Source organism: Pristiophorus japonicus, chromosome 10 (assembly GCF_044704955.1).
Source record: "Pristiophorus japonicus isolate sPriJap1 chromosome 10, sPriJap1.hap1, whole genome shotgun sequence".
In the NCBI taxonomy this organism is placed as follows: Eukaryota; Metazoa; Chordata; class Chondrichthyes; family Pristiophoridae; genus Pristiophorus; species Pristiophorus japonicus.
In genome coordinates this window covers 180,100,040-180,117,362 of record NC_091986.1, presented here as the reverse complement: position 1 = coordinate 180,117,362, position 17,323 = coordinate 180,100,040, and the positions used below count along the sequence as shown (strand labels likewise).

At 41.4% G+C, this 17,323-nt stretch overlaps 1 protein-coding gene across 2 annotated transcripts in view; it reads left to right on the top strand.

The window, feature by feature from the left end:
- The window catches only part of trpc4b (transient receptor potential cation channel, subfamily C, member 4b), a 184,299-nt gene extending 175,450 nt beyond the window's left edge, over window positions 1-8,849 (top strand). For both annotated transcript variants that reach the window (XM_070892375.1, XM_070892376.1), the window contains exon 11: window positions 5,747-8,849. In XM_070892375.1, the coding sequence (XP_070748476.1) occupies window positions 5,747-6,505 (759 nt within the window). In that variant the 3' untranslated portion in view covers window positions 6,506-8,849. The remainder of the gene's footprint in view (window positions 1-5,746) is intronic.
- Window positions 8,850-17,323: the final 8,474 nt, after the last annotated feature.

The following is a 17,323-nucleotide window of genomic DNA, read 5'->3' as shown; positions in this document are numbered from 1 at the left end:
GTTGCAGCTTGCCCGAAGCGGCAGGAAAACGAGCGGAGCGGAAATCCGTTCCCGCCGCTTCTGGCCCGGTGGCAGTTTGGCAGATTTGATCGTCGCGGCCCATCCATACACCCCCAGTCAGTAAGGCCTCTCCACTCCATTCCCCATTCCCGCCTCTTAGAGGCAGTAATGAAGCTTATGGAAGGGGAAAAATTTGGCCCCATTAGATGTAAAGAAGTATTCATTATGAACATGTTTACTGGTCCCCGCGCTCCCCCACCCCCCCGACCCCTGCTTCCCATTATGTACGAACTCCAACATCAGAGATCTCCCATACAAAATATTACACAGAAACAGATATTTTTCAGTTCCGTGGCTTTGATTTAAAAAGGCATTGGAATGTTCTGAAAATTCAGCCAGATTTTTCAGTTAAGATTTTTGTTGGTATACAAGAGATTTTTTTTAAATTGTAGTTACAAGACTATATCAATGATTTAGACTTCAATGTAGGGGGCATGATTACAAAGTTTGCAAATTATACAAAATTTGGCTGTGTGGGTGATAGTGAGGAAGAAAGCTATAGACTGCAGGAAGATATCAATGGATTGGTCAGGTGGACAGAATAATGGCAAATGGAATTCAATCTGTAAAAGTGTGAGGTAATGTATTTGGGGAGGGCTAACAAGGCAAGGGAATACAAAATAAATGGTAGGACACTGGAAAATGTAGAGGAACAGAGGATCCTTGGAGTGCATGTCCACTGATCCCTGAAGGTAGCAGGACAGGTAGATAAGGCATTCGGGATACTTTCCTTTATTAGATGAGGCATAGAATATAAGAGCAGGAAGGTTATGTTAGAGCAGTATTAAACATTAATTAGACCACAGCAAGAGTATTGAGTGCAGTTCTGGTCACCACATTACAGAAAGATGTGATTGCACTAGAGAGGGCACAGAGGAGGTTTACGAGGATGTTGCCAGGACTGGGGAATTTTAGCTATGAGGAAAGATTGGATAAGCTGGGGTTGTTTTCTTTGGAACAGAGTAGGCTGAGGGGAGACTTAATTGAGGTTTATAAAATTATGAGAGGCCGAGATAGAATGGATAGGAAGGACCTATTTCCCTTAGCAAAGGGGTCAACAACCAGGAGGCATAGATTTAAAGTATGTGGTAGGCAGTTTAGAGGGGATTTGAAGAGAAATATTTTCATCCAAACGGTGGTGGAGGTGTGGAACTCACCGTCTGAAAGGGTGATAGAGGCAGAAATCCTCATCACATTTAAAAAATACTTGGATGTGCACTTGAAGTGCCGTAACCGACAGGGCTACGGACCAAGAGCTGGAAAGTGGGGTTAGGCTAGATGGCTCTTTTTTGGCCGCACAGGCGCGATGGGCTAAATTTCCCGAGGTGTCAGCGGGCAGGATCGGTGGTGGGTTGGGTGGGAATTTTTTTTTTACTCACGCCAGACCCTACAGGCAGCAGCAGGAAACCCAATTAAGCTGATTATTGCCTTGTTGAGAGATAATTTAAATAGAAGCATAGAAAATAGGTGCAGGAGTAGGCCATTCGGCCCTTCGAGCCTGCACCACCATTCAATATAATCATGGCTGATCATGCAACTTCAGTACCCAATTCCTGCTTTCTCTCCATATCCCTTGATCCCTTTAGCCGTTTGGACCATATCTAACTCCCTTCTGAATATATCTAACGAACTAGCCTCAACAACTTTCTGTGGTAGAGAATTCCACAGGTTCACAATTCTCTGAGTGAAGAGGTTTCTCCTCATCTCGGTCTGAAATGGCTTACCCCTTATCCTTAGACTGTGACCCCTGGTTCTGGACTTCCCCAACATCGGGAACATTCTTCCTGCATCTAACCTGTCCAATCCCGTCAGAATTGTATATGTTTCTATGAGATCCCCGCTCATTCTTCTAAATTCCAGTGAATATAAGCCTAGTCGATCCAGTCTTTCTTCATATGTCAGTCCTGCCATCCCGGGAATCAGTCTGGTGAACCTTCGCTGCACTCGCTCAATAGCAAGAATGTCCTTCCTCAGATTAGGAGACCAAAACTGTACACAATATTCCAGGTGAGGCTTCACCAAGACCCTGTACAATTCCAGTAAGACCTCCCTGCTCCTATACTTAAATCCTCTCGCTATGAAGGCCAACATGCCATTTGCCTTCTTCACCACCTGCATGCCAGCTTTCAATGACTGATGTACCATGACACCCAGGTCTCGTTGCAGCTCCCCTTTTCCTAATCTGTCACCATTCAGATAATATTCTGCCTCCCTGTTTTTGCCACCAAAGTGGATAACCTCACATTTATCTACATTATACTGCATCTGCCATGCATTTGCCCACTCACCTAACCTGTCCAAGTCATCCTGCAGCCTCTTAGCATCCTCCGCACAGCTTACACCACCACCCAGCTTAGTATCATCTGAAAACTTGGAGATATTACACTCAATTCCTTCGTCCAAATCATGAACGTATATTGTAAATAGCTGGGAGCCCAGCACTGAACCTTGCGGTACCCCACTAGTCACTGCCTGCCATTCTGAAAAGGACATGTTTATTCCTACTCTTTGCTTCCTGTCTGCCAACCAGTTCTCTATCCACGTCAATACATTACCCCCAATACCATGTGCTTTAATTTTGTACACTAATCTCTTGTGTGGAACCTTGTCAAAAGCCTTTTGAAAGTCCAAATACACCACATCCACTGGTTCTCCCTTGTCCACTCATCTAGTTATCCTCGAAAAATTCCAGAAGATTTGTCAAGCATGATTTCCCTTTCATAAATCCATGCTGACTTGGACGGATCCTGTCACTGCTTTTCAAATGCGCTGCTATTTCATCTTTAATAATTGATTCCAACATTTTCCCCACTACCGATGTCAGGCTAACCGGTCTATAATTCACTGCTTTCTCTCTCCCTCCTTTTTTAAAAAGTGGGGTTACATTCGCTACCCTCCAATCCATAGGAACTGATCCAGAGTCTATAGAATGTTGGAAAATGACCACCAATGCATCCACTATTTCTAGGATCACTTCCTTAAATACTCTGCGATGCAGACTATCAGGCCCTGGGGATTTATCAGCCTTCAATCCCATCAATTTCCCTAACACAATTTCCTGACTAATAAGGATTTCCTTCCGTTCCTCCTTCTCGCTAGACCCTCGGTCCCCTAGTATTTCCGGAAGGTTATTTGTGTCTTCCTTAGTGAAGAGAGAACTAAAGTATTTGTTCAATTGGTCTGCCACTTCTTTGTTCCCCATTATAAAGTCACCTGATTCTGACTCCAAGGGACCTACATTTGCCTTCACATTGTTTTGTCTTCTCATATCTATAGAAGCTTTTGCAGTCAGATTTTATGTTCCCTGTAAGCTTACTCTCATACTCTATTTTCCCCCTCCTAATTAAACCATTTGACCTCCTCTGCTGACTTCTAAATTTCTTCCAGTCCTCACGTTTGCTGCTGTTTCTGGCCAATTTATATGCCTCTTCCTTGGATTTAACACTATCCCTAATTTCCCTTGTTAGCCACCTTCCCCATTTTATTTTAACGCCAGACAGGGATGTACAATTGTTGAAGTTCATCCATGTGATCTTTAAATGTCTGCCATTGTTTATCCACGTTCAACCCTTTAAGTATCATTCGCTAGTTTATCCTAGCCAATTCACGTCTCATACCATCGAATTTACCTTTCTTTAAGTTCAGGACCTTCGTCTCTGAATTAACTGTGTCACTCTCCATCTTAATGAAGAATTCTACCATATTATGGTCACTCTTCCCCAAGGGGCCTCGCACAACAAGATTGCCAATTAATCCTCTCTCATTACACAAGACCCAGTCTAGGATTGCCTGCTCTCTAGTTGGTTCCTCGACATATTGGTCTAGAAAACCATCCCTTATACACTCCAGGAAATCCTCCTCCAGCGTATTGCTACCAGTTTGGTTAGCCCAATCTATATGTAGATTCAAGTCACCCATGATAACTGCTGTACCTTTATTGCACGCATCCCTAATTTCCTGTTTGATGCCGTCCCCAGCCTCACTATCACTGTTTGGTGGTCTGTACACAACTCCCACGAGCGTTTTACACAACTCCCACTACCCTTCGGTGTTCCGCAGCTCTACCCATACAGATTCCACATCATCCAAGCTAATGTCCTTTCTTACTATTGCGTTAATCTCCTCTTTAACAAGCAACGCTACCCCACCTCCTTTTCCTTTCTGTCTATCCTTCATGAATATTGAATACCCCTGGATGTTGAGTTCCCAGCCTTGGTCTCCATGGAGCCACGCCTCCATAATCCCAATTGCATCATATCCGTTAACAGCTATCTGCGTAGTTAATTCATCCACCTTATTTCGATTGCTTCTCGCATTGAGATTCAGAGCCTTCAGGCTTGTTTTTTATTGCACTCTTTGCCCTTTTAGAATTATGTTGTAATGTGTCCCTTTTTGATTTTTGCCTTTGATTTCTCTGCCCTCCACCTTTCCTTATCTTTTTTCTATCTTTTACTTTTGCCCCCATTTTACTTTCATCTGTCTCCCTGCATAGATTCCCATCCCCAATTAGTTTAAACCCTCCCCAACAGTACTAGCAAACACTCCCCCTAGGACGTTGGTTCTGGTCGTGCCCAGGTGCAGGCAGTCCAGTTTGTACTGGTCCCACCTCCAGAACCGGTTCCAATGTCCCAGAAATTTGAATCCCTCCCTCTTGCACCATTCCTCAAGCCACGTATTCATCTTAACTATCCTGCTATTTCAAGGCACATGACTAGTACATGGCACTGGTAGCAATCCTGAGATTACTACCTTTGAGGTCTTACTTTTTAATTTAACTCCTAGCTCCCTAAATTCAACTTGTAGGACCTCATCCTGTTTTTTACCTATATCGTTGGTACCTATATGCACCACAACAACTGGCTGTTCACCCTCCCCCTCCAGAATGCCCTGCAGCCGCTCCGAGACATCCTTGACTCTTGCACCAGGGAGGCCCAATTTCCACGCATGACTTTTTAAAAATATTAGAGAGAGCAAAACAAAGATTGGGGCTCCATATGAGGAAAAGACAAACCTGAAATAAAGATGGACAAACGTCTTCAAAAAATATTAAAAACATTTTTTTTTTTAATTCTTAATTTAAATTTTTATTAAAATAGACAAATTTCACACTGCACAAAATCAAAATTAGTTTTCCAGGCCCTTAACATTTGTTTAGCAGTAATAATGTTGTCAAAACCCCATTACAGCTAATTCCTTTGGGTCTAACTTTTTATTGGGGTTATAGGAATTTAACAGTGTACTTACTGCGGAAGAGCCAGAATTTTCATCACAGTTTCCCTGATTTGGGTGATTACACAGACTGCCGGCTCTCTGGGTGGGAGCACAGCGTCAGGATTTCCACATGCGCCTACGCACGCACCCAAATCCCAAAGTTGCGGTCAGATTCAAAGGCGGAATGACGGTGAATGCTACCAGTTTGCCGTCATCCCAACAGTAAATTCCAAGCCATTATTACCTTTTTCTGGTTCAGCCACAAAAACAAAAGTTGCACACTGGATACCCAGTGTGGTTGTGCAAAATGACCTTTTCCCGATTATTACTGATTCTGGTAGCAAGGTGTTAACAGAGAAGTATTAATTATTGGCAAATGGATATTTCCTTATCATTTTGCTAAAATATTTGTGTATTGACTGTGTTTTGACATCACTGAATATTTAAAAATAAATTATTTTTATTGGGGTTATAGGAACTGAAACAGGATATTTCCAGCTTCCGCTATGAAGTTTTGGGTCTTCTAAAAGGGAACAAGCTTCCAGGTGTACAGGCTGCTAGCTTAAGCACAGCATCCAGAATATCAGATCCAAATGAAGTATTCAAGACTGAAGATCGAGCAACTGAACACATGACTGTTGCAAAAAAGAAAATAACATGTGCAAATGAACAGAAGAACAAGCTAAGCTTCTTTGATTTAACATCTTTAGTTTGCCCCAAACCAATGTCTAAAATATCAGACACTCCAGCAGCATGTAGTACCTTAAGCAACGGGTCCACGCCTAAAGCAACTGACGTATCCAAGGGAAAGCAAAACAATAAAAGCATTGTTAAAGACTCTCTCAAAAATTTAGGATTCTTTCGAAAAAGAACAAAACCATGCAATGCGGAGCAGAATTGCAATCGGATTTACACAGTTTCTGAGGAAATTACCCAAGAGGAAAGCCTACTGAAAAAGAGAGAAAGCTCTGACTGTGAGGGCATAGGAGACTTGGACCAAATGTTGGTCAGTGACACTGACTCAAACATAAAAGACCTAAATATGAGTAACACATGGAAGCCAGAAACAGAAGAAAATATTCATGTACTTTCACACAGACAGTCTCCAGATGGCATCACCAGTGCTCACTCATTCGAAACAACAGAGGATACTCTGGCAAACGATTCAGGGAATGAAGACAGTGTGAATCAATGGACTGTGACACAGGGTGATTATGTGACGACCAGATTATAACAGTATTTATTTTGCAGATTGCTTTTGAGAATAATAATAAAGGAATTATATTAAGAAGACATGGTAAACCCTCATATTAGCAATGCTTGTTTTTTTTAAGTTATTGATTGTTCTATCAGTGCTCATATATGTCTTTGCAAATAACCTGAGTTCCTGAGTAAGTCTGTAGAACTCTGTAAAAATGTAATTGACAATCCATAATTTATATGGGTAAAAATCAGGGAGGAACAGTTAATATTTCCTAAGAAATATTGCAGCCATTGAAAGTGGAAGTCTAACTGCTATCTGGAGTACAGTATCTATTCAGTCTCATTTCTATTGCTAAGCTTAACAAATAAATGCAATATAAAGCTTTATCAATTATTTTTGAAGTCACGCATATACACCACTTGTAAGTATGTAGTTGGAGACAGTACTAGAAATGTATAAGTCTTTTCTAATATGTTTTGGCCCAGATACCAAATCAGGAGCAGCATAGGTTTTGTTAACATCATCAGCATTTTAATTAAAGGTCATAGTATAAACTAAGCACAAACATTTGCTTAAAATTACCACAGTAGTACAATACATGTAATCAAAATATTAGGAACAGGAGTAGGCCATTCAGCTCCTCAGGCCTGCTCTGCCATTCAATTAGATCATGGCTGATCTGCACCCCAACCCCATTTCACACCGTTGCTCCATATCGCTTCGTAACCTTAGCTGACAAAAATCTATCTATTTCAGTCTTGAAAGCTCCAATTGTCCCAGCATTCACAGCCTTTTGAGGGAAGACTATTCCAAATTTCTACTACACTTTGTGTGAAAAAGTGCTTCCTGATTTCGCTCCTAAATGGCCTAGCTCTAATTTTAAGATTATCTCCCCTTGTTCTTGATTCCCCCACTAGAGGAAATACATTATCCAATCTACCCTGTCAAATCCTTTTAACATTTTCAACACCTCAATCAGATCACCCTTCAATCTCCTATACGCAAGGGTATAGAAGCCAAGTTTATGCAACTTGTCCTCATAGTTTAAGCCTCTAATAATATTCTTAAACACTATAGGATTACATAGGATATACCGCACAGAAAAAGGCCATTTGGCCAAACCAGTTTATGCTCCACTCGAGACTCTTCCCATCTTTCCTCATCTAAATCTATCCAAATAACCATCTATTCCCTTCTCTCTCATATACTTGTCTAGTCTCCCCTTATGATATTGTGTTCCACAACATTAGTAAAAATCAAAAGGAAATAATTATTTATACATTTCCAATCAAAAATATTAGCAGTTATGCATGTGTCATTGTTAAAAATGAAGTGACACAATGATGTGTCACACTGAAGCATTGAACCATGCAGTGGTGTCCTATAGGTTCAAGTCCCCACTCCCACTGAACTCCTGGACTTGGCTGCATTGCTGCTTGTGGGGCCAAGAAGATGGCAGGTGTCTCCCCCAAAGCAGCAAAACAGAATTCAAGTGACATTCTCCTCTGGTATGTGTTTGCAGCCAACCTTGGAGTGGCATTGGCAAGGCCTATAGAAGACCATACTTGGCCACACTTTGTGTAGGCCAAGGAGACAACGGGAACTTTTGGTGAAAATTAAGTAATTTTGTCTCCTCAAAAATGTATGTTGAAAATATATAGTGGTTAAGGATTCAGTTTATGAAAACATATCATGGTAGAAATATTTGGGGATAGGGCAGGAATCTGGAAGCAGAGGGGCAGTAGTTTGAACCAGTACTTTTTTTCACTGGATTTCCGCTCCTTTCGGTTCCCAAAGACAATTTCTGATGGTGGTGAGGCCAGCGCTTCTTCTTCCTACCTCCCAACCTACATTCCCATCATAACATCACTGTTGAGGTGGAGCAGGCATACTTATTGTACAGGCCCAGGTCGCACAATGCCATACTCTCGGGGCGGGTGCTCCTGGTGCTATTGGTATGAGTGCCAGCCCCTGTTATCAAAATGTCCCTTTCCCTGTGATCTGGGACAGAGTTAATGCAAGTGCAAATGAGCGGGCAGAGGTCTCATCCCACCCTACCACATATCTGGCTAAAATACTGAAGTAAACAAAAATTCTAAAACCTTTGTGTCTGATTCCTAATTTGAGCTATAGCAGAACAGTGGTTTCCTGAATTCTGTGTAGAAAATCCAGTGTTAAAGTATCAAGTGCACAAGAAGTGCCTCTATGAGGCAGTCTTACGTCACTTTGGTTTCATTCTAACTACAGTCCAGCGAAGCAGATACCAGTCCCAAACCAGAAACAATTAGTATAACTGTATCCTGAATGTTTGGTTCGGTTGAAATTATGAGTAGAAATTTAAAACTTAAAAATGCATTGATTTTCTCAATTACCACTTGCATTATTCCCAGTTGCTGCCCTCTTTCAGTTCTTCCATCAACTTGTTGAGCAACACAACTTGGGTCTCGGTCAAAGTTGCTTCTCAATGGCTAATAAAAAGATGGACAGGATATGACTTCCTGCTGACTTCTTCTGAAATTGAAGGTTCTGCTACTAGAAGACCTCCATCCAACAATAATGAGAACTCAGACATAGAAGGTAGTCAAGTTTAACTTGCAGTCAAAACTGTAGTGAAACTCCATGTTGGGCATCTCAACATGAGCCCAGTATACCTATGCTGGAGTTACTGGACTAAGTAACATCATTTGTTTTATGGCAAATAGTACCATCAATGAGTATTTAAATACTCATATATTCTAATAGTAGTGTAAGTTAACTGATTAGCTGTGCACATGTATATAAGGATATATACAATCATTTTATAATGTACAACAGCTTCAGTGTAATATTTTAAATGATGTCCAGATTGCAGAAATGAATCATTTTGAATGGTGTCCAAGAAACTAGTCAGAGAAGGACTCTATTATGTCATGCCAAAACACTTCTCGTAACCATAAAACCATTAACTATTAACTTCTCGCAACTTCTTCATATCATAGCTCTAAACATAGGCAGCATTACCTGGAATTTCCACGGGAGTTTTCCCAATTTTCTGAAATTATGGCAGGAGATCTGGGAACCCTCACATAAATTCTGTCGAATATAAACTGGTGAGCTCTAGCTTTATAAATCTCTGTGAATGAATTTTTAACAAAATAATTGTCCTGTAATTGGCATATCTTTTGCAGTTTTAGATCTGAGAGGCAGTAACTATTAATGAGAAGAATGAAACAGAAGTTAGGATCCGGTACAGGGTGGCTTTTCAGTGTTGTTGATTAAAATTGTTGGATAGATACATACTGAAGTTAATACTTTTAGCTATTTCAGTTTATCACTAGGTGTAATTTGCAGAAGCTATTTTTCCAGTACTTTCATTCCTCACCTTGATCACATCAAAAAACTGTTAAGTCTTGGTACCTTCAAAGGTGCCGCTATTTAAAGAGAAAACGAAACCTTCAAAATAAGTATTAAAATAAACTCTCTAAACTTTATTTTTAACTGTCATATATAATTATTGCACTACTGCTGGCAAAGAACGCCTTTTCTAATTTCTGTCTCAATATTATAATAAATAATTTATTGTAATGTATGATCAGCAGCTTAGCCACACGGTGGTTTACTGTGACAATCTTATAATAACTTTGGGATTTAATGTTTTATTCTGAAATCTAGATAACGGACGCATCAAGAGGAAAAGTAGTTACCTCATGTTAAATCTTGAATAGCGCAGAACTTTGTGCACAGGAATACTTTGGCTCTGAAGTTACACCATAGGGTAAACAGTGGAGAAATGCCAATGCACTTGTCTAATGTCCCTGTCTCCAGAATCTTAATGGACACATTAACCAATTTGAAATAAATGGGTTAACACTTCCACTAAAATAGCACAGAGAAGAATTTCAGATGAACATATTAAGTGCTCAGCCGCAAGTATCACACAGCTTAATTTTATGTCCATATCTTTTCATTTGTTTCTTCATTATGTCAGTCTCCTTCATACTTATTGGTAGTAAAACAATAAAATGCATGTTTGCATTTTGCAAAGGTTAGGTATGCATTGCATCTTTAATACTTAGTCATCAATTTGTATAAGATGTGGATATTAAATGCATGCCTTTCTGAAATAAAAAATACATTCTGCACAAAGAAACCCAAAGGGTTCATCTTTCAAATATTGCAAATGATAACAGCTATCGGCCCTTTGACACCTTCCACTAGAAGGTCTGCATTCTCTCTCTTATCAACATTTTAAAAGTGCCTTAAATTCTACCCTCTGTTGTATACCTTGTTGTAAGATTCCAATTTGACATTTGCTGTAAACATTGAGGATTTAAAAAAATGTAAGGTAATTATCATGTTGGCTTATTGTTTCATTCCAGAGTTTAGATTTTCCTATCTCCAGTGTCACTAGTGCTAATGCTGCCTGTCTACCACCCCTCTGTGTGCATTAACTTGTCAGCTCAATAATATACAAAACTTTTTATTAGATTTTAACCAAACCACATTAATGACTTTTACTCATCAGACTGGTTTCTAATAAAAATGGGCATGTTATGAACTTTCTGTATATCGTATTTTAGAAAGACTTGCATTTATGTAACACCTTATCACGTCTCTCAGAATTATCCCAAAGTGCTTCATATACAATAAATTATTTTGAAGTGCAGTGACTCTTGTTATGTAAGCAAATATCTAGATTTTCTAAACATTGTTAAGTTGGAATCAGTAACTTATAAAAAAACACCAAGCTATATTTGGGTTCTTTTCAACAGTTTGGCTGCAGCTCTGAACACTAATTTGTTGTCTGAATCACTGTAAAAAAATGTTTTAAAAAAAAAAAATTATAGTAGTACTAAAAACTTTATGTGCATCGCCCAAGTTGTGATGAATTCTGATTTGCCTCTTCATAACCTTCATACAGCTTTATTGTATTTTACCATATATATTTCATCAAACTCTAGATCACATTTGACACTGAGAGCATCATTCTGTATATTTGTAAACACTGACATCATCTCAGTATATTAAACCATTATGTTCATCAAATTTGAGACATGAATTCTGCTGATTTTCTCTCAATAGATGTGGTTCCTTTTGAAAATAGGCTTGCTAAGCACAGCCTTTGTGAACACTAAATAACCGTGCTTAACTAAGGAGTTCGAAATTCATTGCAGCAGCCTAAAGATAACACCATAACATATATATTTTACGAATACTTTCCATGCTTTACTCATTGTTTAGAGAAAGTTACTTTGATGTACGACTATAATTTGATTGTTACACTTTTGAAAGCTATAAGAACTATAATTTGCCTTTGTTCTCCTTGGAAGCAATAAAACTAGTCTCCTGAGACATTTTGCAACACCCCTAGTTATGTGGCCTAATTATACTGTGATACTGAAAAAGCACAGACCTTGATTGACATGCAATTGTTTATAAATGTTGGCATTTGGTGGAAGTATTATGCTGAAGTTGCTTTTACATCTAATGTAACTTTGAAAGGCAAACTTATGTTTAAATTATGCAATGTGAGATTTTTGGCTTACAATAATTGAACAAAGGGATGTTGAAATTTGAAGTGCAAAATACCTTATGTCATTAAATCATAGAAATTACAACACAGAAAGTGACCATTCAGCCCATTGTGCCTGTACTGGTGCTGGGTCTTCAACTTACTTTAACCCCATTTGCCATATATTGCCTGGTATCCTTCTAAATTCTTCCTTTTTAAAAGGATACAGGAAAAGCTGTCTCAGGCTTGAATCCCCCATTGATAAGGCCACAGCTACCCTGTGTGTCTTTCTCTGTTTTCTCCCCATTAAGGCACTACTCACTGACTCCATACAAGCAGAAACCTCAACTGCCCTACCCTACTCTTTCATTAATCTTTCCTCCCAGTGCACTCACTGGGAGTAATCTCGTCAACCACTATCCCATCCCGCTCACCCTACCCACCACTGCCCCCTCTGATCAACAATCGCAGTCCCTTTTCACATTTCTGTCCAAAATGTCAATTCATTCACAATGAAGGCCTTTTCTATTCATGGCCGAACTCTGAATGAATGCATCGACATCCTGACTTTGACTGAAAGACTAGACTTTCCACATGAAATCGCTGGGCTAGAGCCCATATATCGCCCCAAAAGGCAAGCTATTGCCCATATATCACCCAAATCAATTATTAAAGATGAAATAGCAGCGCATTTGGAAAGCAGTGACAGGATCTGTCCAAGTCAGCATGGATTTATGAAAGGGAAATCATGCTTGACAAATCTTCTAGAATTTTTTGAGGAAGTAACTAGTAGAGTGGACAAGGAAGAACCAGTGGATGTGGTGTATTTGGACTTTCAAAAGGCTTTTGACAAGGTCCCACACAAGAGATTAGTGTGCAAAATTAAAGCGCACGGTATTGGGGGTAATGTATTGACGTGGATAGAAAACTGGTTGGCAGACAGGAAGCAGAGAGTTGGAATAAACGGGTCCTTTTCAGAGTGGTACGCAGTGACCAGTGGGGTGCCGCAGGGTTCAGTGCTGGGACCCCAGCTATTTACAATATGCATCAATGATTTAGATGAAGGAATTGAATGTAATATCTCCAAGTTTGCAGATGACACTAAGCTGGGTGGCGGAGTGAGCTGTGAGGAGGATGCTAAGAGGCTGCAGGGTGACTTGGATAGATTAGGTGAGTGGCAAATGCATGGCATGTGCAGTATAATGTGGATAAATGTGAGGTTATCCACTTTGGTTGGTACTAACCAGAGTGCTGGCCATCCTAGACTGGGTGATGTGTAATGAGAAGGGACGAATTAGCAATCTTGTTGTAAGGCCCCTTGGGGAAGAGTGACCATAATATGGTAGAATTCTTTATCAAGATGGAGAGTGAAAAAGTTAATTCAGAAACTAGGGTCCTGAACTTAAGGAAAGGTAACTTTGATGGTATGAGGCGCGAATTGGCTAGATTAGACTGGCAAATGATACTTAAAGGGTTGACGGTGGATAGGCAATGGCAAACCTTTAAAATTCATATGGACGAACTTCCAACAATTATACATCACTGTCTGGAGTAAAAATAAAATGGGGAAGGTGGCTCAACCGTGGAAATTAAGGATAGTGTTAAATCCAAGGAAGAGGTATACAAATTAGCCAGAAAAAATAGCAAGCCAGAGGACTGGGAGAAACTTAGAATACAGCAGAGGAGGACAAAGGGATTAATTAAGAGGAGGAAAATAGAATACGAGAGGAAGCTTGCCGGAAACATAAAAAATGACTGCAAAAGCTTCGATAGATATGTGAAGAGAAAAAGATTAGTGAAGACAAACGTAGGTCCCTTGCAGTCGGATTCGGGTGAATTTATAATGGGGAACAAAGAAATGGCAGACCAATTGAACAAGTACTTTGGTTCTGTCTTCACAAAGGAAGACACAAATAACCTTCCAGATGTACTAGGGGTCCGAAGGTCTAGTGAGAAGGAGAAACTGAAGGATATCCTTATTAGGCGGGAAATTGTGTTCGGGAAATTGACGGGATTGAAGGCCGATAAATCCCCAGGGCCTGATAGTCTACATCCCAGAGTACTCAGGGAAGTGGCCCTAGAAATCGTGGATGCATTGGTGATAATTTTCCAACAGTCCATTGACTCTGGATCAGTTCCTATGGACTGGAGGGTTGCTAATGTAACACCACTTTTTAAAAAAGGAGGGAGAGAGAAAACGGGTAATTATAGACCGGTTAGCCTGACATCAGTAGTGAGCAAAATGTTGGAATCAAATGCTTGACAAATCTTCTGGAATTTTTTGAGGATGTAACTAGTAGAGTGGACAGGGGAGAACCAGTGGATGTGGTGTATTTGGACTTTCAAAAGGCTTTTGACAAGGTCCCACACAAGAGATTGGTGTTCAAAATCAAAGCACATGGTATTGGGGGTAATGTACTGACGTGGATAGAGAACTGATTGGCAGACAGGAAGCAGAGAGTCGGGATTAACGGGTCCTTTTCAGAATGACAGGCAGTGACTAGTGGAGTGCCGCAGGGCTCGGTGCTGGGACCCCAGCTCTTTACAATATGTATTAATGATTTGGATGATGGAATTGAGTGTAATATCTCCAAGTTTGCAGATGATACTAAACTGGGTGGCGGTGTGAGCTGTGAGGAGGATGCTAAGAGGCTGCAGAATGATTTGGACAGGTTAGGTCAGTGGGAAAATACATGGCAGATGCAGTATAATGTGGATAAATGTGAGGTTATCCACTTTGGGGGCAAAAACACGAAGGTAGAATATTATCTGAATGGCGGCAGATAAGGAAAAGGGGAGGTACAATGAGACCTGGGTGTCATGATTCATCAGTCATTGAAGGTTGGCATGCAGGTACAGCATGCGGTGAAGAAGGCAAATGGTATGTTGGCCTTCATAGCAAGGGGCTTTGAGTATAGGAGCATGGAAGCCTTACTGCAGTTGTACAGGGTCTTGGTGAGGCCCCACCTGGAATATTGTGTTCAGTTTTGGTCTCCTAATCTGAGGAAGGACGTTCTTGCTATTGCGGGAGTACAGCGAAGGTTCACCAGACTGATTCCTGGGATGGCAGGACTGACATATGAGGAGAGACTGGATCAACTGGGCTTGTATCCACTGGAGTTTAGAAGAATGACAGAGGATCTCATAGAAACATAAAATTCTGATGGGATTGGACAGGTTGGAGGCAGGAAGAATGTTCCTGTTGCTGGGGAGTTCTAGAACCAGGGGTCACAGTCTAAGAATAAGGGGTAAGCCATTTAGAACTGAGATGAGGAGAAAGTTCTTCACTCAGAGAGTGGTTAACCTGTGGAATTCTCTTACCGCAGAAAGTTATTGAGGCCAGTTCGTTAGATATATTCAAAAGGGAGTTAGATATGGCCCTTTCGGCCAAAGGGATCAAGGGGTATGGAGAGAAAGCAGGAAAGGGGTACTGAGGTTGAATGATCAGCCATGATCTTATTGAATGGCGGTGCAGGCTAGAAGAGCCAAATAGCCTACTCCTGCACCTAATTTCTATGTTTCTATTTTGCTTAAAAAGTGGAAAGTTGGGCCGGAACATCGCCAAAAAATTGCCAGCCCAACTTTCGTGTCACATCAATGAGGTGATCGCCCACACATCGCCCAGCACAACATTCGGCACATCACCGGGCTGATCACTCGTCGAGAGGATCGCTGGAGAAAAGCTGCTCTTTTTACCTGGCATTCCTCACAGAACTCGGCATACGGATGCCATTTTGAATGTCGGAGGAAGTGAGAGGCTACTTAAAGAAGGGGCTTATAATTTGTGAATTATTTAAGGCCTTTAAGTTACTGATTGATCCACTCACAGTTATGTTTATATTTATTTTAATAACAAGGCATTTATAGTGATAGTGATGGGATCTGTAACTTCTCTACCATTGCTTGTAAATGCTCACATGCTGGAGTCTGAAGTTGGGTTTAGTGAAGGACCCAATCACAGAGGTGGCAGACTAATGTAGAGGCGGAGGAGGAGAACGTACATGCGATGAACTTACAGGGAAAAGCAATCATACCTCAACTTGTCTGATAACACATGCCTTAGGAGGCTGCACTTCCGAAAGGAGGTCATCGATGAGATATGCCAGCTCATCAAGAGAGATCTGCAGCTTAACAGCACCATCAGGACCGCACTGCCCATTGAGGTAAAGGTGACTGTGGCACTATCCTTCTACGCATTGGGCTCCTTTCAGGCTTCAGCTGGCGACATCTGTGGTATCTCTCAGCACACCACACATTTCTCCATTCGACAGGTGACTGAAGGACTTTATAAGCTTCCCTATGACCAGGGAGGCACAGAACGGGAGGGCTTTGGGTTTCCCGAGAATAGCAAACTTCCCTAAGGTGCAGGGAGCAATAGACTGCATGCACATCGCCCTGAAAACACCTTTACAGGATGTGGAGGTGTTTCATAACCGAAAGGGATTCCACTCCCTGAATGTGCAGCTCGTTGTCGACCACAACCAAATAATCATGGCAGTAAATGCTAAATTTCCAGGCAGCATCCATGATGCGCACATCCTGCGTGAGAGCTCTGTCTCAGACCTGTTTAACAGTCAGCCACAAGGTCATGGTTGGATGCTGGGGTTAAAGGATATGGCCTTGCCAGCTGGCTCATGACCCCTCTGCGTAATCCCCAGATGGAAGCCGAGAAGCATTACAACGAAAGCATCATAGCCACACGCAATATCGTCGAAAAAACAATTGGAGTCCTGAAGCAGCACTTCAGATGCCTGGACCATTCTGGAGGCAGCCTACAATACTACCCTGACCAGCTCGCTGAGTTTATTGTGGTGTGCTGCATGTTGCATAACCTAGCAAAAAGGAGAGGACAACAATTGCCAGATGGGGCTGCCGGTCCATCTCAGGAAGGAGTGGAGGCGGAAGAGGCAGACGAGGAGGAAGAGGAGGCTTTCTGTCTCTGCTTTCCTCTCCTCTATTCTCTCTCTCTCTCCCCCTCCCTTTGCCTTCTGCGCATGCGTGAATGACCCCTGACCTCCCGAATCACGGGAAAACCTGTTTACCAAAAAAATAATAATAACGCATGCGCAGAAGGCCGTTGCTAGGGAAGCCTTGCTTTCCACATTGCTGAGGCTCGTTTCGCATCGCTAGGCTATCGCCCCAAAGAAATGCCGAAAGTTGTGATGCCAAAAATGGACAATGTTCCAGCGATCATGAAGGCTGAAACATCACTAAGACTGGAACATCGCCCATTTTTTGGGCACTCGCGATCTAAATGGAAAGTCTAGCCCTTTGGGTCCCAAGCGGTGACATTTTGCCTGTTACTCAAGCCACCCCACCTGGCTATACGTTCCATCAACTGTCCTGTCCAAACCGTC